We start from the raw sequence: 25177 nt of genomic DNA, 5'->3' as shown, positions 1-25177 counted from the left end.
GAGGTGATATAATCAGTATAATAAAAAAATCAAACAAAATGATGCAAGAGTGTCATTCTAGAATAGATGTGGTTCCTTTACCCTTATTATCATGGAATAGAGACGTACATATTTCTACAAAACTCATAAACATTCGGATTTCACATGAATAACTAACAGACACAAATAACATAGTTCTCGTCTGCTGGTTGCCTGACAGAGGGCAATTCACAGTAAAAATCAGATCAGTAAATTTCTTATGACAACATACGGTGCTAATAACTCTACAGTAAGAAATAGATCATATGGAAATATGTTAATACACAAAATATCATGAAAAGATTGTTGTGAGGGTAATTGTCCACATTCTGTGTCATAGGCCATGACGTCGAGCAGAGGTTGAACGTCCTTTAGGGGTAAGGATGAGCAGAAGCAGACTGACAAAAATTACCAGTCACAAACCAGGAAATTAATTAAGAGCCGTGTGCTTCTAAAGGGTAAGGACCAGCAGAAGTTTAAGCAAAAGGGCGCAGGTGTACAGTAGTGGAAGAAGAGATGGAAGTGACCACTATCATTTGTTAGGATGTCAACATATCTTAGTTGGAAGACTATGTCAAAGATGGTAGGCTGAGCTGGTGAACGAAGGTGAGCTATCTGTGGTGTTAGGGGCATGCAGATCTGTAGAACAGAGGGATAGAGTCGCCATAATTTACCAGTTGGTGAAAGGTATGTGGGCAAGGAGAAGATAACTGTACAATAAGGTAAAGGTTGCACAAATGTTGTTTTACATAAAAGTTTGGTAACTGAGGACTAAATAAAAGATAAGAAATGGGTTTGTGCATGCTTTGCATTGATAAGATTATCCGTAGATATCCAATTGCAAAAACTTATGTAAACACTCCATATTATGAAGAAGAGTTGTAAGCTATGTACCTTGATATCTATGACCTTATTCTTAGAAACATTCCAGGCATAAAGGACCCCAAACACATGATGAAAGTTGATGCCATTATGGTTAAGAAAACCGTAGGGACAGACTTCCAAAGGGACAAGCCAGAGGAAAGTGGTGCAGTGATGGATTTGGAGGTTAGTTCTGGGATGGCAGCGTTTGTGACTCAGGCCCTAGTCCAACTGGAGAAACACAGCATCAAGCCAATGGCAGTAGCTTTTAACCTTTTGCACGTATGAACATAGCTGCTGAAAGAAGCTCAGGACAAAGGGTGGAGGAATTTTAGTCTTCAGGTTATTAATGACATATTATATTGTGTATTCCAGGGCATGGTGGCTGGAGGTGTGCAGCAGTTCCTAGTACTGAAGATATACCATGCCAAAGTAATGAAGCTGGTCAATCAGCCCTTTGTCAGTGTTCATCTTGGAAGTAAGAAGACTGTCAACCACATAATTGGCAGCTTTCACTGGACATCACCAGGTTTTGCAGGTCTTGCGACATTTGCCAGAAGAGTGCACTGCACCAAGGGGCTGTACCAGCTTTATACCATTTGGAAAGCTGCCGTTAATTGAAGAGCTGTTCAAGAGGTTGGTTGTGACCTGATTGGATTTATATCACCAGATGCATCCTGCTGGTGGTAGACTTTGCCACAAAGAACCCAGAGGCAGTAGCATTCCTTAAAATAGAAACTGAGTGGGTAGCAAAGGAACTACACAAAGTTTCAGCAGGGAAAGATTCCCCAAGGAAATTCCCAGCAACTGAAGTACCTGCTTTACAAAACGAAGAGGGGGAGATGAGCCGTCTGGTGACCACTAAGTGGCTGTTTATGACTGTATTATCCAAGATGCAATGGGTAGTGTGAAAGTATCAACAATGTATTTAAATCTGTGCTGAAAAAGCAATGAACAAATGAATAGGAAAATCTCCTAAATGCCACAGGTTTGATGGATAGGTCAGGATATGTCCTTAAGGCAATCCCATGAACCCTCTTCCTCTGTTGTATACTAGCTAGACACCCAGGATGGCAGGATTACCTGCAATGACCTATACCAGTTCCTGTTAAACGAAGTCTCCTTTCTGTTGCACATCATACAGGAAGAGCCTGATGGGGGACACAACAGCAAAGGCATTCTGAAATGAATTCAAGTCCCTCATGACATTGTTGGACCTCAATGCCCACAGAAAACCCAAGAAAGTTGACCTGGTGAGATAAATGTGACTTTGCCATCTGCTGCTCAACAACCTGGCTGCCCTTCTCACTATTCAAGGAACACTGATGGATGCCAGTGTAGCACAGTATATACCACATCAAAATAACAGGCCCTCACTCCACACAGTAAAAAGAAACCATCAGCTCCTGGTTCTGCTATGGAGACTACAGGTGCCTCAGTCTGCAAGCGGATCCAAGCATCCAAACATGGCAGATATCACCTCCACCCTGCGCAGAGCAAGAGTCTTCCCCAAGTTTGACCTCATGAAGGGATACTTCCAGTTTCCACTACGACACGAGGACATCTCTACAGTCATCACACCTTTTGGAACCTACACGTTCAGCTACCCAACGTTCAGCCTCCAGAACTCTGGTGTCACGTTCAAAAGACTGTTGGACAGTGTCCTTGGCGACCTCCCTTTCTGCATCTGCTACGTCAGCATCTTCATTTTGTCTGATAATCAGGAAGCACATCAAGACCACAGTAGAAGTGTGCTGTCCTTACTCCAAGGTAATGCTTCAGTGGTGTGACCAAAAAATGCAACTCAGGGGCACTCTCCATCGAATTACTGGGTCAGTTCATGGGAAATGGTGATTTAATAGGTATGAAGAGTCCAGCGGTCCACACATGACCACTTATTCTATTTAACAAGGACTCGTGCTGGCATAAGGCTGAGTTAATCTAGACCAACCAACCTACAAGATGTCAACTTAAGCCATGACAAGAGCATCTCAACAGCTTTTCGTATTTTTCCTAATTTTGGGACTTACAAGTGGAACCCTCTTGCTTGGAGGGTTGTTTTAGGTTTGGATGTTTCTACGAAGTAAGGCATTAACTAGTTGCTGAATTGTTTAGGCAACTTTTCCTTAACATCTTCGAAGGCCTATAGTGACCTGCTGGTCACATATCAAATCACTATTTCTTCTAGATGTAATTTTGTATATTGTATTTGTCAATTGTTGTTTGTGCCGTTGTCTCCTAGATGTTTATCTGTTTTTATTGATAATCATCCATATAATTCTACCTTTTCCTGTGCTGATGTATATCTCTTCCGGTATTATAATTCTACTTAGATTATTAACTCGTTAATACTAGGTTTATTGTTGATGAAACCGAAACGACTTGACGGGATTTTTTGTTACTGTCGTCACTGTGTTAAATTGAATTCTAGCATTTTATTCTTATAGCTAATTTTCCTACTCTGATCGACACTACTGGTATTACCATCTTCAGTAATATCGGTAAGTCTTATTGGACTGCTATTACTGTTGTTATTACTTTATTTCTATTTTATTGTTATCGTTAATAATAATTAACTTCAGACAAATCCATCAATGTAGGAAATGTAATTACTATTTTTTTCCTATTTGTTACAATCGTATTAATCTTTTTACAGAGCCGAATATCTGCTCGGGGCAGAAATTTAAACCCCGTTGTTATTGATGATAATATCTCTCGTGAGTGGTTACCATAGTATTATTCTAAAATCCTATATGCTGCCGGCTACTCAATGAGATTCTTGTCTTTTTGTGGATATTTTCAGTTTCTTTCTAGAATTAGATCGATTTTCTTTGGAAACAACTGGATTCACTCAATAGAAAAGCCAAGTTTCGCATTATATTTAAAAAAAAAGTGCATTAAAGGAAGTTCTTGGTCCTTAGTTTATGAAAATCGAAATTATATTCAAATTAACGCAAGTTAGTAACAACTAACAGCCTTTCTTTATTTCAGAGCTGCTATTCTATTTTTGCTTTGATTTTTGTTTGTTTGTTTCGTGAAGAGTCGCTACCCTCCCATTTATATTGCATTTGCAACACTTCTGCGTGATAACACATTACGTAAAATATTGATTGAATTTAGATAAATTATATATTTAATGCTAAAATTGTCGTTTTGTACATTGAAACTCATAATATTAAAAAAACCCAATGAATGCCTATTCCCCCTGAGGAGCATCAGCTGTTACCCGACCGTGTAACGTCGTGACTAAAGCTTCTTCATACTTAGCTTTGTAAAGAAAGGTCGGACGCAGAGTTTTTCGGATCCCCATCAAGGTCTTCCTGAGATTGGTGCTTGTTATAAGAAAATGGTAATCTAATGTCAGTGACCTAATTCTAAGATACCAAGTAACCCATTAACAGTTCATTCCCCTTTGGCCAGATGAAAATAAACCCGAGCTTAGCTGGTCCCTCTCTCTTTATGCAGTTCCTACCACCGTGCATTTCTTTGCTTCAGCTCACATCCGTCGGCGGAGCATCTTTTTTGTCCTAGGATTCATTTTATCATGTATAAAGAAGTCATATTTATCCTTAGATTAACCATGCAAGATTAAAATAAACTCGGTACGTCTTCCAAGAATATGGCTCTCGCGCGCATTAGCCTCTGCTGTCCACACGCTTTGCTACAGGCTTTCTGATTGGCTTAATCTGTCAGTAGAGTCGTCTGGGTTGCCGCGCACACCAATGAGAGGCCAAGTTACACCACCACATCACCGCCCTGTTGCTAAGGGAACCACGCTAGCCCAACACATCACAAAATATAGCTGTTAGCTCTTTCTCAGGCTACAGCAATAGATCTTCGTGACATTATTTTATGCTAATGAATAGGGACCATAGGATAAAAAGCGTGAAAAGTTGATTATCCTGTTTTCAGTCTCTCGGGTGGCAGATTTTTCACTTGCTGGAACTATTAAATTCACGAACGTTTAGTAATTATTTATTCAGATATCAGTTCAGTAATTGGTCCCCTCTCTGAGGCAGAGCTGAAAAGACTTGCATTCTGCACAACGACTACCCGACTGGTATTAGAATGAACTTGCATTAAAGGAGGTTCAGTGTACTAAATATACTAAACGGAGCTTTAGAAAATGTGACAGCACGATGTGCGGCCATATGAGGTAGCAGAGCATTAAACCCCACAGATAAAACAAAGGCATGTGAAACGGACGTTTCAGATCTTGGCCGGGTAGCCATGTGAAACGATAAAATAGAAAATATTATTGCAACGGTAGATGTTGTAGAAGTGCAGAGAGTAGAGGTTAGTGAGGTAATGTCTCTGCTAAAAGAGAGAGAGAGAGAACGGGACGACGGTCTTCGTAGAAGATTTAGCTTTTTTGTCACATTTCAACTTGTTTCTTTATGTTTCGGTCATCATGACGCCTCGTAGCGGGCATGCGTTAAAGTTGTAAATGACAATATACTAAATAAAATACACAATTTACTAATAATTTATAAATATAACTGAAGAAACACATTAAATTTTGGCATAAATGGGTAAAATAAGTCAAATGCGAAGGCGAAAATTATGGGAATTGAACGAACAGTTGCATAAAGTTTTGTTAGGTTTGGTTACTGCTGGTGCACTCAACAAGCCTTAGTGAAGACCGCTGCTGCCATATTTGAAGAGTGCGCTCCTACTCTCCGCAGATCGATTTTGTCTATTATTTTGGTAATTGCACAGTGGGATCAGTATACTTGTGAAATATGTGATTGCGGACATTTGTACCACATGATAATAATATAATAAATACACAGGAAAGGCTAGATATACGTCAGCGAGTGATTAAACGTGTGCATTCAAATAAGAAATGGTGGACGGACTGGCGATTGTTCATGTTTGTGGCAAGGAGTGCCTCTTTTATGCTATTTAACGGAGAGTTACAGTGTCGAAGGGTATTTATTTACCACCCAGAGTGTGTATATCGAAGTGTGGCACACGAAATGCCCCGAACGGAGGAGAAATAAGAGTGTTATTAGTGTTTTGGGGCGAGTGTTTTGACCCTTGAGGGCGGGTCCATTTTGCCGCGCGGGGGAGGACACACTCTCGCCCAGACGGCCAAAACGTAAACAAACTTAGTGTGAGATCAATATATTCCCTACAAATATTAGGCACATGCTGCTTCACTTCAATGAAACCCATCAAGAAATCATCCTTTAAGGGACCATTTGACACTATATCGTCAAAACCCGATTGATTTAGGCCTCGGGAAAGTGTCGAAAAGGGAAGTGGTGGAGGTTCACCTCCTGTGTCAGTGGAAGAAGGAAGGAAGGAAGAGGCCGTAGAGGAGGAGCAGGAATCCGTGGCAACGGCGTAGGACTCTCTTTATCCTTATCTCACGATGATGCTAAGACTAGGTTGATGAGCGGGTGTGATCTTTTAACGCTTAGGAAAACGACAAAGGCTCCTGGAATGGTCTCGTTGGTGTCGTCGTCGCCGTCGCCGTCGCCGTCGTCGTCGTCGTCGTGTGAGTGTTTGAACAGCGACCAAATATGCAGGAGGATGAATCAGCTGATGGTGCACATTCACTGATCATACTTGCAAGGGGACCAAGGAAGAAGAGAAGTGTAGTTTTGTTAGCCCACCCGTGGATTGTGTGATTGGAAACGATTAAGGTGTCGAGTTCGACCATGGTGACCCTCTAGGCTAGCCAAGCACTCGTGAATCTCAAACATATCACAGGAGTAAGGCGAGACACTCTGAAGGTATCATTAGGAAGCTGTGACATTTCGAAGTTCCACACTGGAGTAAATCTGGGTCCGTGTGATACGCGTTGAGGAAACCAGAAGGGCTGTGATTGAGCGACTGTGATCCCTAGGAGACAGCTCGTGTTAAGGCGTAGCCTAGGTTAGGCTAATCAGTTTTGCTTTGATGGATTTTGGAAAAGGGATGACCAGTGGAAATAAGAGAAAGAAGTGTTAGTGATTGATGTGGTGTTGGTGGTGATTGGGAGGTGGACGTTCCAGGAACATCCTGGACAGTGAAAGGCAGCAGCCGAGAGAGCCTGGCAGGTGCGGGGATAGCCAGTTTAGGGGAGTGCGAGAACTCAGGTGGGGCCGGGCCGGGCCATGCAGGCGGGGGTGCCATGGTGCTGGTGAGTGGGGGAGGGGGGGACGGCTCGGGCGCCGCAGCAGCCAGTGGGCGAGTGGGAGGGGCGGCCGCGGCAGCCCAAGCCATGGACAAGTCCTGGGGGGTGACCGTGGCCCCCCCTAATCAGCACAAGCGGCATGACCCCTGGCACAAACATGAGCTGGCAGATAAAGAAAGAGCCAAGCAAATGCGTAAGTATTTTGTAATTGTGTAGATTTATAAGGCTGTATTTTTATTAGCATGCGAGATTGATTTTTCATTGTGAAATAGATTTACCCTAAGGCTGAGATGAGTATAGAAAGATATAGCATATCCTCACGATTAAAGGTATGAGTTTAATAGATAGCTTATACTGCGGGGTCACAGATTTCTATAGTTTTTAGAAAGCACAGTAACCTCTCAATGTATCAGACTATACTTTTCAGTTTCATTATTATAGCAGCTTGTGCTTAGGTTATTAGACATGAAGCATTTTGCAGTAACTTGTAAAATTCAATAATGTTTAGTGCTGTAAAGTTTAGAGAAGTTATATGTTATTACTGTTAGCTGTGGGATACTTGAATATTAAAAAATAGTAAAACTAAGCAATAGCTCCGCATGGGGTATTGCTTTAGAAATTGATTTTTCTTAAAGTATTTTGGTTGCTTATCAAGAATTTATTGTTATTTTTTTGTCGGTTGACTGTAATTAAACTGTAATTAACCTCAGAAGTTGTATGCTGGCCAACCTGGAATGCTGCCGCGCTTGTGTAGTGTTATAGGGGAGCTTTTGGTAAAAAGAGGAGTTTCCTTCACTGGGGGTTCCTGGGGGCTCTGCCCCCGGCTAAGCAACATGGCCTGCTAGGTTAGCTTACGTATAGTTCCTTTTATAATAGGTTTCCTGTGCCAATCCCTTCTTAAACATATGGCTCCCTAATGACTTGTGCATGTGCGGAACCATTCCACAACAACAACATGGCAGTCTGGTCTTTCTCCCAACGTTTTCCCCCCAGCCAAAACCCTTCGTTCCCAAAGGGTCTCCAGCCATGTTGGGTAGATATGAGGTTAATAATAATTGACCGACAAAATCACCACCACCTCCGTCATCAGCAAAACTAAAAGTATAGGAAAAATCAGTTTCCAAGGTCACAGTCTGTGCAGAGCTGTTGCTTAGATTTACCTAAAAAATACCGTAGGGTGTCTGTTATTATGAAACATCTTGCTAAACTGGTGTAGTTTGATTTACTACAGTTTTGGTTAAATAATTTTTTCAGTATTTTCAGTAAACTTTTGTCAAGTTTGTAAATTATAAAGGAGTTTGTTAGGGTCAGCATCATCATTCTTTTTGAGATGGTAATCTGTATATTGCATTTTTAAAGGCAAATTCAAACTATATGTTCCTTACTGTATGTATATTCAGGAAGTGACAAGTTACGCTTCTAGTTCAGACTATCACCTTGAGTTTGTCTAATTTATCCAGTACTGTATGATGTCAGTTACCGTACAGTTTTTTTTTTTTTTTTACATGGAAGCTATTGATATGATAGTGTACTGTAGTTTGTAATTGTAAATTTTTCTTACCAAAATGCTTCAGGAGATGATGTATCCCAGTTTACTGTAATGTATCACTTTGACAGGAACATTTTGGTACCTTTAACCATGAGTCAGATACATTTGATCATGTGTACCTTTGAAATATATGATTGTGGATGGTAATGTAGCCATTGACAGTAGCTATCATTTATGTTTCTGAGTGATAAAGTATAAATTGAGAATCAGAACTGCAATCACAAGAGGAAGGAAGTCCAGTATTGTTCAGTTGTTTACCTATTTATGTGTTTTGATTTGTATGGTGGGGAAACTGTTACAGTGTTTTAAACTGAAGTTTGGTACATCCTAAAATGTAGCTAGATTTTTTTATTTAATTCTAATTGCTGTTCATACCTTATTGCTTTTTTTGTAGTCCATTATTTTTATTGTAGCTCTTATTTTGTCCAGCTCCCAATTTAAATTAAATTTTAAGTAACCTGTCGATAATATTTTTTACTTTCTGGACTGTTGCAAGGCTGTTATACATACAGCATTACTGACACTAGTTTTTGGTGCTGCAATTTATCTGGATTTGCTTGTGTTGAGTTATTTTGAAACAGTCATGTGTGTTAGTATTGAATTACACCCAATAATATTAATTTCTTTTAATTCACTAACCAGATCGCAATAGCATCATTCATTTGTCAACTTATTTATTCCTTCGTCAGTACCCGAAACTAATTTATTCTAAATTTGCAGTTATGATAGTTCAGACCGGCATATTAAAACAGTGCATTCATTGTGTGATCAAGTTTTCATTCCTTTTTTTATTTATGCCAACCCTTTATTGTTATTCTTTCCTACTGGACCTATTCTTATGAATTCTATTGCAGAATAACTAGACAATTTTTTCTTCCCAATTTCTGAGCAGCAAAGTGGCATCTCTTTGGTAGTGGTGAACTCCTTTGATCTGTCTCCCTTACTTGAGTAGGGAAAGTAAGTCCTTCGCAAGCGTCATGTTTATACATTTCAAATTTTATATCTTTTTCAGGCAATGCTGCATTAAAGATGAAAGTGCACAATGGTTTTTATTTCTCTACATAACTGTTCAGTACTGTATTACTTGAAATTTCCTTTACTCTGAATATATATAATTATATATACATATATGTATATACTGTATACATATATATACATATATGCATATTGTATACACACATATATGCATTATATGTATATACATACATTTATACTGGTATATATATATACATACAGTATATATATAAATTGTTTTTTCTACATTAATATATATGCTACTGTTGATCTAAGTTGTGAATTACATAGGTATTGAGCACTGTAATTAGCCAAGTAGAGTACGAATCAGTGTCGCATGGAAACATTTGCCGAAAAACGAAACAGGTAGCACTCTAAGTGACAGCCTCTCCCAGAGAATGAGTGTATTTGGAAATGAGGAACACACACACACACACACACACCTGAATGGTGAATGAAGAAATACATGCCAATGGAGAGATGCTGTGTGAAAGGAATGCTACCATCTTACATCGATGGAGTGAGTATTTTGAACGTTTGTTGAGTACGGCGAACGCAAGAAGGGGCTAAGCTGAATGTGAAAGTGACTTAAGGAGGTCAGTTAAGTAATTTAAAGAATGTAAGACACCAGAAGTTGATGGTAGTACAGATTCGATGCTGCAGTACAGTGATGATAGCAGAGCTGAATGGATTGCCAAGGTGTGTAAGGTTTGAGTACACAAGGGAGAGGTTCCAGAGGAATGTATCAGGGAAGGTGTATGATAGGATTTTGATTGAGAGTCAAAGATGTGTTACATCTTTGGCTTTTTCGTGCCTGAATAGATGTAGTGGTGGAAGAAGGCAGTACTGTAGATGGAAGTGTAGGGTTAATGATGGTAGGTGTTTGTAGGTGATGCAGTATAAATTGGGGATAAAATAGTGTTGAGAGTTTGGAAGTTTTGTAAAAGGAGAAAGTTAGAAGCACTGATGAGCATGGCAGGTTATTTGGTTAAATGGAAACTATGAAGATACAGAATGAATGGTTGGAAGAATAAAATTGGCATAGTCTTACAGGCATTAGGAGCAATTACCATGGATGGTCTTAGGGTGTGGAAAGAAGTGAGTAATCATATAGGTAAGGCAAAGAAGGTAGCAGGGTGTTTTTTTGAAGATTGGGAAGAGTTTAGGAGTGTCTGTTAAATCAAATTTGTAATATATAAAGTTGTTGAGCCAAATCTCTTATATGGATGTAAAGTGTTGACCTTGAATGGAAATGAAGGAAAAAGGTTGAAGGTGTTGTGATGAGCTGTTTACATATTTAGTAAAAGAAGAATTAAAATACGAGAGTTGTAAAGATATGTAAAAATGGGGGAAAAAAACAGTGCAAGCTAAGGGACAGATCTGTTTCGAGATGATTAGTCACATAGAGTGGACAACAACAGATTGATGACAATTGTATAGTTTATATTTGATAGGAAGAAGTAGAAGAATGAAGGCTAGAGAGAGCTGAATATATATAAGATGGTAGGTTGAGTTCGCGGGCAGGGCTTTAAAATCCAGAAAGCACGAGAGGTGATTGGCCCATGCAAGGGATTTTAAATGTTTTCAGGAGTTATCTTTGTATGAGTATGAAGAAGCTAATGTTTGGAAGTTTTCTGCACTAAGTTTCTCCATGATTTTGCGGTTCAGAGTTTGCATGTGGCACATATTGCTTCTTTTTTTTTTTTTTTACAATTTAGGGGAAATATACAAAAGTATTTTTTACCGTACACCTTTGTACTTTTTAGAGGGTATTCCAGTAAAAGGTCAAGCCTTCTAGTTCTCAACAAGTCTCCAGGGATGTGGCTGCAAGCTCCTGACCCACATGATGTTGGTACTGTACTCGAAACAGTTGGGGTAACTGGTGGCATATATATATATATATACACACACATACAGGCAGTCCCCAGTTTATAAACAACGGGGGTTCCATTCCTACGCCGCGTAGTAAACAAAAAATCGTCAAAAATCCTAAGGAAACTGTACTTCTAATGCATTGGGTGTATGGAAATGTTGTAAACTGCATTTTTATTGAGTTTTTCATCAAAAAAACTCCAAATTTTGATTATTCTGCTGTTTTGGAGCCATATTTCTTCCGTTGGATCGGCATGTGATGTGTTGTAACCCCGGAACATGCGTCGTAAATCGGGAAATAATTTCTGGTGAATATATTTGAAAAGCGTCGTACCCTCAGAACGTCATAAGCCTGACCCGTCGACAGTCCCCGGTTATCAGCATTCCTGTTTTATGGCGCTTGTCTAGTGACGATAACTGGATTTTTGGTACCGATCTCCAGGGATCAGTGCTATTATTGCCAGTTTTTGGTTATGATCACGCCGTCAGGACCCGATAACCGGGCACTTCTTGTGTATATATATATATACAGGCAGTCTCTGGTTAACGGCGGGCTCGGTTTACAGCGATCTGGTTTTATGGCGCTTGTCTAGCGACAAAGATCGGCAATTTTCGGCACCGAAAATCACCGATTTCCACTGATCGGCACCGAAAATAGCCGATTTTCGCTTATTGGCGCCAATAATTGGGTATTGCCTCCAATACATACCTAACAGAGGCGCCGATAGCGAAAATAACCCCTGAAAATCGCCAGTTTTAGGTTAGCGGTGATTTCTGGTTATCATCACACCCTCAGAAACAGAACCCGCCGATAACCAGGAACTGCCTGTGTATATATATATATATATATATATATATATATATATATATATATATATATATATATATATATATATATATATAATATCTAATATATATATATATATATATTGTATAATGTCTAATCTGAATCCTCTGATACTGTACATATTTGCAACCATGCTATTAAATGTACAACTCAAATCAGTTATGATGACCTTGAGATCATTGGTTAACCAAACAATCCACAGGAACTACCAATTATATGTACAGTAATATTTATTAAATCATGCACATTAACACTTTTAAGTGGCAAAAGGAGCACAAATGTGTCTCGAGTTACTCAACTGCTATTGTTGTAATGAATGTTTCAAAGTCACAGTAGCTCTCAACAGTAACCTTCTGCACCCTACAACCTCATGACCCATATTGCACCTCTGTCGTTCCTGTCTTTTGCATTTTCTAGGTACTTATAGGGACATGGTCACTACAAACAGCCTCTTCCTTTATTTCTCAACTTCTCTCCCGACTATTTCACAACAAACATGATTTGCACAACTTCCTCAGCTTTACAACCACAAGACTGTTTCCAGCAAATCCATGTCTCAATTTCTGTCATAACTTTGCCATACATCTCCCAAGTATGTTTTAAAAGAAATGCCACGTTTCTTTAACTTTGGCAATCAAACGTATGCAAGATGCAGGTAGTCCCCGGTTTACGAAAGGGGTTCCGTTTTTCCGCCGCGTCATAAACCGAAAAATCGTCAAAAATCCTATGTAAACCTTACTTTTAATGCTTTGGGTGTATTGAAAACGGTGTAAATTGCATTTTTATCGAGCTTTTCATAAAAAAAAAAAAAAAAAACTCCAAATTTTGATTATTCTGCCGTTTTGCAGCCATATTTCTTCCGTCGGATCGGCGTACGGCGCGTCGTAACCCCGGAACATGCGTTGTAAACCGGGAAATAATTTCTCATGAATATATTTGACAAGCGCCGTAACCTCGGAACGTCGTAAGCCGGACCCGTCGTAAACCGGGGACTGCCTGTATTTTGAAAGAGTACAGCTTACCATTGGCATTTGGGATTGCAGGACTGCTGATGACATAATAATATATACAGTGAAAAATTAGAATTTGTTTTGGAAATCTTAAATTCAGTAATGAACAATTTCAGAGGTATCTCGGAGATGGGGTATGCAAAAAATGATGATTTGGAACAGCAGTTTTGTACCCATTAAGGGCCAATATCCACACTCGACAGTGAATCTGTATTCAGCAACCATGGAAAGAGAACATAAGCCAGCTTTGTAGGATGCAATGAGTGGATAGCTATAAAGAACTCTGCAGTATTTAGCAAACATTAAAAATAAATTTGAAATCCGAACTGTTAATCTTTATCCTCCCATTCGTCAGACTATTTTTGTCATCAATCTTAGTCATTCACTTCTCACCATGCAGATTTCTAAGAAGAAATGAGCTTAGATATAGAAGTTGAGGAGAAATTGTTCCCTTCATCACCTGTCTACTGTGTTCCCACTTCTGGTAAGCAGTTGGATCTGGGTATCCGATTGAGCTGAATTCCACTCTTGACCTATTAAATAGCCAAAAATCTTGAATGTCGTAGCATTTGACCTGTAGGGTAATGCTGCAAGTGGTTTCAAGTCACCCAGCTCATCACCCTATACAGTATTCATAATTTTTGGGTTCCAAATGTCCTCTTTATTTCACATAGAAAACAAAATGAAACATATTCAGGTTACCAAAGCAGTTTGAAACTGTGCTTATACTCATTTGGTGTCATAACAGTTTTTGATTGTATTTATATATACCTTCATTAATTTATGAGAGCTTCGGGCAGCACTAGCAGTGGATTGCATGGACAGTTAAGATTGGACAGTAACACAGACTGGATGGAGAATTGATGAAAGGCAACTTCTTTGGAAACAATCCTTATATCAGTGCCAAAGGCTAAACAGGGTTGAGATTGGCAAGGAGGCAGTAGATTATGATGAATTGAAAGCAAGCATGGGCTTCAAGAATGAGGACATCTTCATCTGCTCATCTACCAGTTTCTGTTTCTCGTCAAACGCGATAAAGAAAATTCTGTTGATAGAAGGTTCTGTGGTGCCAGTCCTTAAAGAGTTAGTATCACCTTTTTATATAGGTAATTGGCATCTTTGAACCATCCAAGGATGCTGTGAAAACACTAATTCTCTCTCTCTCTCTCTCTCTCTCTCTCTCTCTCTCTCTCTCTCTCTCTCTCTCTCTCTCTCTCTCTCTCTCTCTCTCTCAAGCCTGATCATCTGTGACAGCATGATCACAGGTATGCCTCCAGTTATGATGGGGCTATGTAACAATGACTCCTTCGTTACTTGAAAAAATCATGACTTGAAAGTAACCTAGCCTACACTAGGTTATACTGTATAGTATAATCTGTACATACACAGTAGCCTAGATTACACTACTGTATACAGTACAGTATACTCTATACATATACAGTATGATTATTAATATCAGTTAATTCTGGAAGTTTGTTGCAGATTGACTTGCAATAAATCAGTACAAACAGAGAAATTAAATAACAAACAAGAATCAGACATGTACTGTACAGGGGTACTCGCTAAGATTTGATCTGTCAAATTGCTAAGATTTGATCTGTCTGATGTCAGACTGTTGATGGCTATGTGCAACTAAGAATTGGAAGAGGAGGAGGATGATAAAGCAGTAGGATCATCAACTCTCTCCTCTTCAGCTGTTAGTTCAGGTGTTACAGGGGGTAGGATTTCGAGGAAAGAGCCGTCACAATAATTTTCATTTTCAGCTTCAAAGTGGTGGATTGCGTCTTCTTGGCCAAACCACCAGTAGGAGACTCACTTGGGCGTTTAGCAGACAAGCTGATATGACACAAATTTGCGTTTTAAACAGCTGGTATGACACAAATTTGCATTTTAAACAGCTGATATGACACAAATTTGCGTTTTAAACAGTTTACATAAAGTAATAGGCACAAAAATCACACTTACACTGTCTCCGCAGACAGCGAGCATGAGTGAGGTCGAGGTCAGGCGTGAGATACCTGCATCCCAGCCTCTTGGGCCAACCTGTCTTACATCGCACACTGCTGCCTGCGCCTGTCACTCGCGAAAGTCAAAAATTATATAAAAATATTGTCGTATAGGTATCGTTTCATAACTTTGAAACCATCGAAACTGGTAACCCCATCGCAACTCCGAAATATCATAAGATGAAAGATCGTAACTGGGGGCTACCATGTCCTGCTGGCAGTTGGGCTTTGCAGTTGCTATGAAACTTTGGTTCATAGTCTGAATGAGTGAGGTGTGAAGAAGTAACACAGCGTTATTCTCGCGTCGGTCACCCACTACCATGCGATAGCTGGGTTATTTTCACTGGGCGCGAATCATTTGCCTGTTTTATTCTGTTGTGTATAGCACTTGATGATAGTGCAGCATAGCCAGCCATAAATCAGTGGTTAGTGGCATTCATCATCATCTTTTAGAGCTGGATTTCCAGGCGATGTTAAGCTGTTCATTGACAAGCCCTTAGTATTATACTTGCCATTGCAGATCAGTTACTTCAGGATTTCTTAGGGGAATGTGGTGATAAAATTGTTGGCAATTTTAGCTTCTCCCAATTTTGTTAAAAAAAAAAAAAAAATTAGTCGCTCGGGATTCATAACATTTATGGAATGCTCTAAAAGATTGTCGAACCAGAACAAAGTCTTGGTTGCAATGGCTTGGGTAGAAATGCTTGCCTTTCCTGTATTCATGTCTTGAATCATGACAAGAAACCTCTCCACCATCTTCCAAGATGGTTACTCCTTTGTGATATTTTGAAAAAGCTAGATGACACAGTTCACCTCATCTCAAGTATGGCATCTGTATTTTTGGGGCCCATGGATACTTGATGAGTCCCAATGCTTTAGCATTATTATTGTCACTGGGTTATTCCTTACAATGCCTCAAATTATTCGGATGATACAGTATATGCTGCTTGTTGCTGTGTCTAGTTACAGTGCTCAGTATGTCCCTGTAGCCTAAAATTCATGACTTTATTTTTGGTTATCTTGACTTGTAGGTCTCTTATAATACTGTACTTGATACAAGGTGTGCTTCATGTAGAAATAGGTATGCTTTTGGGCAACAGTTGAAGTTTTTTTCTGTGAAAATGGAATACTGTATGCATCTATAGTTCATTTAAGCACCACAGAGAATTATCCTTTATACACTCAAATGTAACAACATTAAAGTTGAAATTAACAATTTCAGATTTATGTTAATGTTAAACTTTCCAGCATGTAGAAGAAATCTTCTTCTTCAAACAAAACATAATATAAATCCCCTTGGTATAAGCTGATAAGTTGCGTGATCATAATTAGGGCAGTTGTATTGACTAAACTATTATACTAGCATGTGTGGTATATGCATATAATTAAAGTTGACCAGTTACTTGTATTAAAGTCATCTAAGGTAACTGTTGCCCACAAAATTATTATAAGGGTAAAACTACTACTATATAACAATTCTATTCTCCATATCATTGGCCTGTGAATTTTGACCTGGCTTCTTTTTCGGATATTTGTGCCCTATACAGAAACAAAAAAATTTTGTACCATGATAGGAAATCTGTTAACGTGCTTAAGGAAACTAAAAATGTGAGTTACCCCAAGCAAAAAATCTGTTGACTTTAGGAATTTCATGTTTTTTTGTAAATTATCAAATCAGGATTCATTTGCCGAATTAGTAATGATAGTTGTGTTGTGATATGGAATACATTGTGAACACAACTTTTAAATTTTGTCGTATAACTATTATCCCGTGGGATTAAGACAATGGAAAGTTCTCAGAACCTAGCAACTATTGATGAATTACATACAAATCTACAATATCCAGATGTGCTATCTGATTTTATAGTGTGTAGGACTACTGTACTGTACACTCCATTAGCCAGAGAGTTATAATGTTTGAACCATATTTCTTTTTTAGCCCCTTTACTAATTCCAGTACTTTTGTGCTGTATAGTACTTAGCCCTAAAGGTAGCCCTTTATGATATTAGATCTCATTTTTTATCTGGTGAGTACAACCTGAATTTTCTAGAGGTGGTCATTATTGGTTTTCCGTACTTCTCTGAAATTCAAGGCTTTTCTCCAAGTTTATGGTACTGTACCCATTCACATGGGGCATGATATTTAGTTTTTTTAGGAATGTCAGCTTGTTTATTAATACTTAGGTTTGATAATAGGCACTGGTTTATGTACATGTATGCCTATGGTGTTCACAGCTCATTGGTTCATATCACCGGGGATCAACAACAAATTTTTGTCAAAACGTATTGTCTTTGGTTGAAAGTTCAATGGGGAGGATAACAGCTAAAAAAAGTGCTTTTTGAATAGTGGTCTTGCCACAGATGCACAACTAATCACTGATCAACCCTAAATGTTAGTTGGCTGTTTGTTACAGGGATTGCAAGCCTATCTTGCAATTGCATTGAAGCCATTCTATTGTTTTTAGAGTTTGATCTCTGAGATGAGAACTCCCAGGATCTGGTGGAGATGAAGCTTTACTCTAGGATGGAGACGAAAGAACAGTACTTGGAGTAGAATGATGTCGACAGTATTAAGAATATTTGGATGGTTATGGGGAGAGGGTAGTATAAGCAACACAGTATATGTTTTTCATGCAGGTTGGTGCACTTGTTTTGTTAGAGGCAAAATTATGGATAGTGAGTTGTTACCATACAGGTCATTCCATGGATATACTGTATGTTGATGAAATCTTTGCTTTTAAAGTCACGGATAACTGGAAAATGTCAGCATATTGGAGCCTGTGTCAGCTATCTTTAAACAGTTCCATGAAATTTGAACCTCCCTGACTTGACTTTTTTTATTTTATAGTCAAGAATCCTAACGTTATTAGAACTTTTATTTATGCAGGTGAATGTGAGAACAAACGTAACACTTGTAGAATGAATGCAAAAAAATCCTTGATCTTGAAGGGCTGTTAGTTCTGCACAGATGTTAGTGAGATGTTTTACCATGTTTTAATTAGGCCTTAGGCACAGGTCTGTGGTCGGTCTTTCATGGTTTTGCTTTTGAATAATAATAATAGTATGGTAGTACCCAAAATATGAGTATGATAGACACTTCAAATTCAAGCGATATAAAAAGCAAACAAAAATTTATATGAAACATACGATCATTTTTGAATGCTAATTCTTCCACTGCTTGATATGTGATGCTGTGATCTAGTTTTGCATATGACAGCCAAGTCTGGATCTTGCATAGATTTTGATCTCGTGTTCATTGATAAAAAGAAAACATGACTTTGTATTTACATTTGACAGGTAAAGGTTTCCTTCATATCAAATCTTAGACACTAAGGAAGCAGCTAAACAACATTTTTTTTTTATCAGCCTTGGCTTGTATTTCTTTGCCTTTTAAATGGTTTATAAGGTTGTTGGGAATATATATTTTTTTACTTCATTTACTGAACAGTAAGTAAAGTAATGGAGTGTTTGTGTATATATATTTATTATATATATATATATATATATATATATATATATATATATATATATATATATATATATATACACACTCATACACACTGATCGATATAAAGCCTATTGAGATATTTGGTACATATGTATTTGCTATATAAAATAAAAAGCAAATTATTTTTACCAAGTGTATTTTATCTAAGTCTAGGCTTTTCTGAACAGTAAGTAAGAAGTAATATAGTGAGTTTGGCTTGATGATTGTATCATCCAAATATGGCATGATCCGTTCTTTGATGTAACTGCTGTAGTATTTTATTAGCCATATTATTACTTGTATTTGTAGATGAGATTTCTTAATCTGTTGGAACGATGTAACTGTAGCAACTGTAATGTAAAACGAAGTTGTCTGAAAACTTTCAAAGGCGTTTTTTCAAAGTAAATTCTGTAAACTACCCATTTACTTATCAAAACAATGCTTATGCATATTGATATAGTAATTAAATATTGTAGTGTGAGTAAAGGTAAAAGAATGCAAGCCAAGTGAAATATTACAATTAAATATGGAACGGAACTTAAAAGATAATTGAAAACTTCCATGCACTGGTAGACACTAAGAAGCAATGTTCCCTACTTCATCCTTCAGTTTTCTTCTACTGAATTTCTCTAAGACTGCCTTATTACTCTAAAAAGCACTCTAACATAAACAGAAGCATAAAATTAAAGTGCATTTCAGTGAACAGTCAGATATGAGCATCCATTAAAAATACTGGTGGTTATATGCGTGTAGAATCTGATGAACAGACTTAGCCAGCATCTGAACTTAATCGCCCAACCGGCATATTTTGAGGAAAGGTAACGGTAAGGGGACATCTTAGTTTCAAGCATAGAAAATGAATCGATGGTCAGCCAAGTAAAACTATCCATTTTCTTGTAGATTCCTATGTGCACACATGTAATAGTCAACCCGTTTTTGCAAAAGATGAGTCAGGAGTTTGCCAGTTCATGTAAAATTCGAGTCCAGAGTCCAGATTTCTACTGCCCAAAGTTCAGCTAGCCATGATGCATCGTAACATTAGGTTACAGTTTGCACAGATGATGTTAACATGCGTGTTACTCTATTGTGCCACACCAAAAAGTATATACTATATACTCAAAGATTCAAAAATGCAATAATGAACAATATACATTAATCAAAGTGGTTGTATGTAAAGTTTTACTCTAACATACAATACTATGGTGTGAGACAGCAAATTATATACAGTATGTACTTTCAGATGATCAGGAAAAACTAAATAAAACAAAAGTAATGTGATAATCATTCAATACGTAAGAAATAGGCACTTGATTACCAGTGCTAAATGCCTAAGATTACCAGCGCTAAATGCCTAAGAACATTCCACAACAATATAGTCCTACCTAAGTGACAGCTAATAAAAGCTTTTAACATACGGTATTAAGGCAGTATATAGTGTGATAATGCGCTTTGAAATCTACAACAAATAAGAAACATATGACTAATAAACAAAATACAAGCACGAGTCATGTCGGTGTTACCTTGATAACCTTCCACTCGCAGTACGTTAGCATTTGTTTCTTCAAGTTGTTTCACCTTTCAAGCCTCGTCAGATCGGTTAGAAGGAAAGTATGGAAGAGCTTCGCCGTTAACTCCCTGGTGACAAGCAAGGGAGTTGTGTGCCTGCCTGCCTGCCGTTGTGACTGCTCTTGTCTGTTGGTGTTTTCTCTGTTCTCTGGCAGGTTTCGTTTTTTGGCCAGTTTCTGCAAATTTTCCCCCCCCCTTTTTTTTTATATGGGCTTTCTATTTCTAAGTCTTGCTTGCAGATCTAAAGTGTGTGTGTATTTATGTATGTATTTATGCATATATATGCACTCAAGAAGGGTATATAAAAGTTAGTAATATTTGAAAAATTATGATTAGGAGAAATATTTGATTAAACTGAATAATGCCATGCAATGCAAAGGGTCTCGGCCAGATTTCCCAAACCATTGTTGTCTCGTGTTCTCCCAAGCAGATCATCCCAGTTGATCCCCAACTCCGTAGTTTTCATCCGCTTAGGTGTAGGCCTCCCCGCTCTTCTAAGGGAGCCACGAAGCATTCATGTAACAGCTGTTACAAAGGGCAAGTTGGACATTCGCAGGAGTTCAGCCACACTGTTTTGCTCATTCGTAAACATCACTGAAATTTTTCTCTTCCATCTGTGATTCTTGCACTGCTAAGTAGTGTGCAACCCTGGCCAACTCGCATACTAGTCCGTCAGCTATCCTTGTTGAATGATAGAGGAAAGTTCAGTAGCAGAGAGAATCTGGTAGTTAGGGTTTGTTTAATGTCGAACTCCACTGCATAGCTCGTCTTATATTGCTTTAGCTGTGGGTGCTGTTTATTTTTTTCTTTGGAATCGTATTTGACCTAACAAGGGTAGGATGTAGTCTACATTAAAAATTTATGCTGAAAGAACGTTACATTAATATGCTTTTTTCACAGTTTACCTGTTTATATATCTCGATTAGTAAGGCAGGTAGTATTTGCCAGTATGTCACAGTATTCCTTTTTTCAGTGCAGTAGTTTTTTTTTTTATCATGAGCTCTGTAAGAGCATTAATGACTTTGTTAGTCATTGTAAACTACTGTAATATACTATTTTGTATTATGTATAGAAATAAAAAAAAGACGAAAGTGGTTGTAGTTATTTTCATATAATGTACATAGTTGACTTTTTTTGGCATTTGCTAAGTTTGACCCCATTATAATAGAACACTTGCTAAGTTTGACCCCATTATAATAGAACACTTGCTAAGTTTGACCCCATTATAATAGAACACTTGCTAAGTTTGACCCCATTATAATAGAATATGATCAGGATGAAGAAAAGTTGAATTACTTAAGGAGTTTATACTTTTTATTTTAGCAGTGGACTTGTTATTCGACCTTGATATAACAAAGTATTGAGGGCCACTTTAGTGCATTATGTAGCTCATGCAAAATGAGTTTTATACTTGACATAGCCACATGATGTAGGATATATGTAAATATTAAACATTTGAATCCTTCGTAACACATGCTCACAATCTTTAGGTTCTTGTTTGATTTTAGGAACTTAGAAAATACAAATGAGACAGGTGGTAACGGTCTTTCTTTAAATTTTTTCAGTGGATTATCAGTAGATATTTTTGTAAATTTTATGTGAATATATTTATATGCAGCAATCTTAATTTATCACCAGAATGAAATCAGGGTAATTGATGCTTATGCAATATTTCTTTGAAATTAACTTTAAAAATTGTTCATAGTTTAGCAGATCAGTTCTCGGAATGTCACCCGAAAGACTTCTGACTCCATCTTAGTTTTCTGAGTTGTTAATCATAGAGCAGTTAATTGTAACTTTCTTTCAAGCTTGGTCAAACTTCATTATTCCAAGCACATCATCATTATGGTTTGGTCATCTTGAAAAAACATTGTTACGTTTGTTGATGTTATTCAGGGGCTGTATTACTTGATGAGTTCTTACGTGAGGTCAGAAACCATCCTGATGTGTTGAAAGTGCAACTTGTTTGTTGATAGTTTTTAAATTCCATCATTCATAGTACACGATACATCAAGATTTATGTATAGTGACTAGCATTTTCAGATTTTAATATACTGTTACAGTAATTTATCCCGCTACCTGGTAAGAAAGCGATTTATATGTCCCATGTTCTTTCATATGTTTTAGAACATGAACCGTTCTACACTGAACATGAATTTTGACTTATGTATGGAACTAGAATTTTTGGAAAACCAAACAAGAAGGGTTCTGAGTTTATTTCTACATTGAACATGAATTTTGACTTACGTATGGAACTAGAATTTTTGGAAAACCAAACAAGAAGGGTTCCGAGTTTATATTTCAGTTGTTTACGTAATGGTATCATAGTTCAAGCTAGTTGTCAGTATAATTCCTGTGGCCAATTTTTATACATTTGATTGAGGGGACCAAAGAGTAGGTAGGCACAGAGACTTTATGAATAAGTATTTTCTGTCAGGATGACGTAGGTTGAAGCATAACTTAGTTTCTTAGTAGTTGTACTTTCGGGTTCCTTTTAGAATTACTGTACTGTACTGCAAAGTTCACTGGCGTAATGAGACCACTAAGTTGCTTCTCAAGATTTAAGTGGCCTTGAAGGATTTGTTACCAAGTGGTATGTTATAGATAGATTGTGTAGTAGTTGGACTTAGTAAGTGAGAAGAGAGAAAAGGGAACAGGTTAGAATTAAGAGGCAGAAAGTGATGTTGTGAGGTGCAAAGGAACTTTGTAAACAACCTTTATTGTCATTATAGTACACTGTGCAAGCAGTGTGTAAGCAGTATCCTCCTATGGTATAATATTGTGTCTCTGGTTTTGTATGACGGTGTTTGATAACCTCTTGCTGTCGGCCTGTCAGTTTGTTGAAGTTTATTAACATCATAACTTGGTGAATTAGTTATACAAGACAGAGTCCTCATATTTGGCATGCATGCTCTGCTAATGATGCTAATGCAAAGTGGGGTCAAGGGTGTATGTATTGAGAATTCAAAGATGTGAAAGGAATTTGCCATCAGTGTGCTTGCTAATTTACTAGTATTTTTTTTTTTTTTTTTTTTTTTTTTTTTTTCTAAGAACTAGAAATTAGAAAATAAAAGGACATATTTTCCCCATGGGAATTTTATTTTAGAAGACCTTTATATGGTTGTAGATATTATGTGGTTTATTCTTGAGTTTAGTAGCAGTAAATAAACTCAACAGCTGTATCTTTTTCTAGTACATGAAGTCAGGGTTACCTAGTCTTGCTAGGTGCGCTTGTCTTTTATTTCAGATGCACTGTACTGTACAAGTTATTTACTCCCTAGCTTCATGGATTTCATGAATTAGTTTCTAGCTTGGTATGAAACTTTAAGGATATATGGGAAATGTTAGTAATAGTTATCCATTACTGTAGATCATGTTTCGGACTCTTGAGTTTTTTGAAGCATAGTGTTTTGACTATATATTATAACTTATGTAAGAACCAGCTATCATACAGTAGTTATAATGATGTGTGGCCACATTCATTATGTCACTGTAATTGAAATTAAAGTTTCTTTAAAAAGTAACACTTGACGACCAGGGTTGAAAGTTGAATACAGTACTGCTGAAAAAAAATTTGTTCAGAACGTTACCATAATAATTTAGATTTTCTTGAGAATTCTAGTCTACGTGCACTTTGAAGGTGTTGATCTTGATGAGGGGAAACAGCACTGAATAGGGAAATTTTGAATATTCTTAACATAAGTGATAAATGTTGGTCAGTGAGATGTGGGTCAGTGTTATAGAATAAAATGGCTATACAGTAGCAAAAGGCTAGATACCAAAAGATTAGTCAATTTATTTTGGTAGTTGGATATAGCCAGAAAGAAGATGAAGCATTAAATGGTATTTATGAATAAACAGGGAGTAGTATGATTTAACAACTCTTAACCCTCTGAGTCAGCAGTTATAAAGTTTTTAATAGGACTCAAGAAATTTTAGACCTTATCCATTTTTTGCATGGAAAAATCAAGTGTGTGTTGCTTTTTGTCACATTAGGTGTGTGATTTTCAAAATTAGGAGTTTATGTTTGGTAGTAGTATTGGAAATTTACAAGAAATGAATACTGTACCGCTACCAATGGCCTTGTACAGGAATCCAATGCAGCTTCTACCTTAGTGGGGAAGGGGATTGAACGCATAGGTTGCTTTCACGTGAAACGTGATTTGATGTGGGGAGTGTATTAATCACTAGGGTTCCAAGTTGTGCACTGCAGCTCAGTATATTTGCATTTGAGTGACTGTGCTTTTACATCTCTGCAGAATGGGAAGTTGCTTGATATTATAACAGTCAAGTGACAAATGATAGTCATTTTCACTGCAGCCGGCAAAGTCTCCAACCTCTAATAGGTTGATGAGGACTTGTTATGGAGGTTAGATGAATTGCAGCTTCAACTCAGTTCGGTAGTCAATAGTTTATAGTAAATCATGCAACTCTGTCCAGATAGTGCCTTGGTGCATCCCCCTTCCATCCTACGCTCGTCACAGTCCTGTATTAGAACTTTTTCTAACCATTTATTGAAAACAGATTTTGATGAATGACTATACTGTATTATTGATGCTCAGTTACCTGCATGAAAACCTTTGTTTACCTCCATTATTCCTCTGCAGTTGTAAAGTACAAACATTTTAATGTGTTGCAAAATATCTTTTGCCAGTAGTATGCGCAATTTAAGCATAAACCACAGCAGGAGGGAAGGAACAAGAAGAAACATCAGGCACATCTTTAGGAACGTTTTTACATCAGGCTTTATGTTTGTTGTGTTAGACGCGATGCCACTCCTGTGTGGACTTTCTGCCTGAATTTTTTCCCTGCTCACATTTTCA

General features: G+C 37.7%; 2 protein-coding genes across 4 annotated transcripts in view; both read left to right on the top strand.

Moving 5' to 3' along the window:
- The first annotated feature begins 2345 nt into the window (after window positions 1–2345).
- LOC136855589 (uncharacterized) lies at window positions 2346–2669 on the top strand. The gene has a single exon (XM_067132682.1). It carries the CDS (start codon window positions 2346–2348, stop codon window positions 2667–2669), a length of 324 nt encoding a protein of 107 aa, XP_066988783.1.
- A 2837-nt stretch (window positions 2670–5506) lies between these two features.
- The window catches only part of LOC136855631 (dual specificity tyrosine-phosphorylation-regulated kinase 1B-like), a 121327-nt gene continuing 101656 nt past the window's right edge, over window positions 5507–25177 (top strand). For 2 of the 3 annotated variants that reach the window (XM_067132790.1, XM_067132789.1), the window contains exon 1: window positions 5507–7196. In XM_067132790.1, the coding sequence (XP_066988891.1) occupies window positions 7001–7196 (196 nt within the window). In that variant the 5' untranslated portion in view covers window positions 5507–7000. Of the gene's footprint in view, window positions 7197–9896; window positions 10087–25177 lie in introns of those variants that run through there. The other variant, XM_067132791.1, reaches the window with a different exon arrangement.

This window comes from Macrobrachium rosenbergii, chromosome 32 (assembly GCF_040412425.1).
Source record: "Macrobrachium rosenbergii isolate ZJJX-2024 chromosome 32, ASM4041242v1, whole genome shotgun sequence".
In the NCBI taxonomy this organism is placed as follows: domain Eukaryota; kingdom Metazoa; phylum Arthropoda; class Malacostraca; order Decapoda; family Palaemonidae; genus Macrobrachium; species Macrobrachium rosenbergii.
Note: the sequence above shows the minus strand (reverse complement) of the source record. Positions and strands in the feature narration are given on the sequence as shown.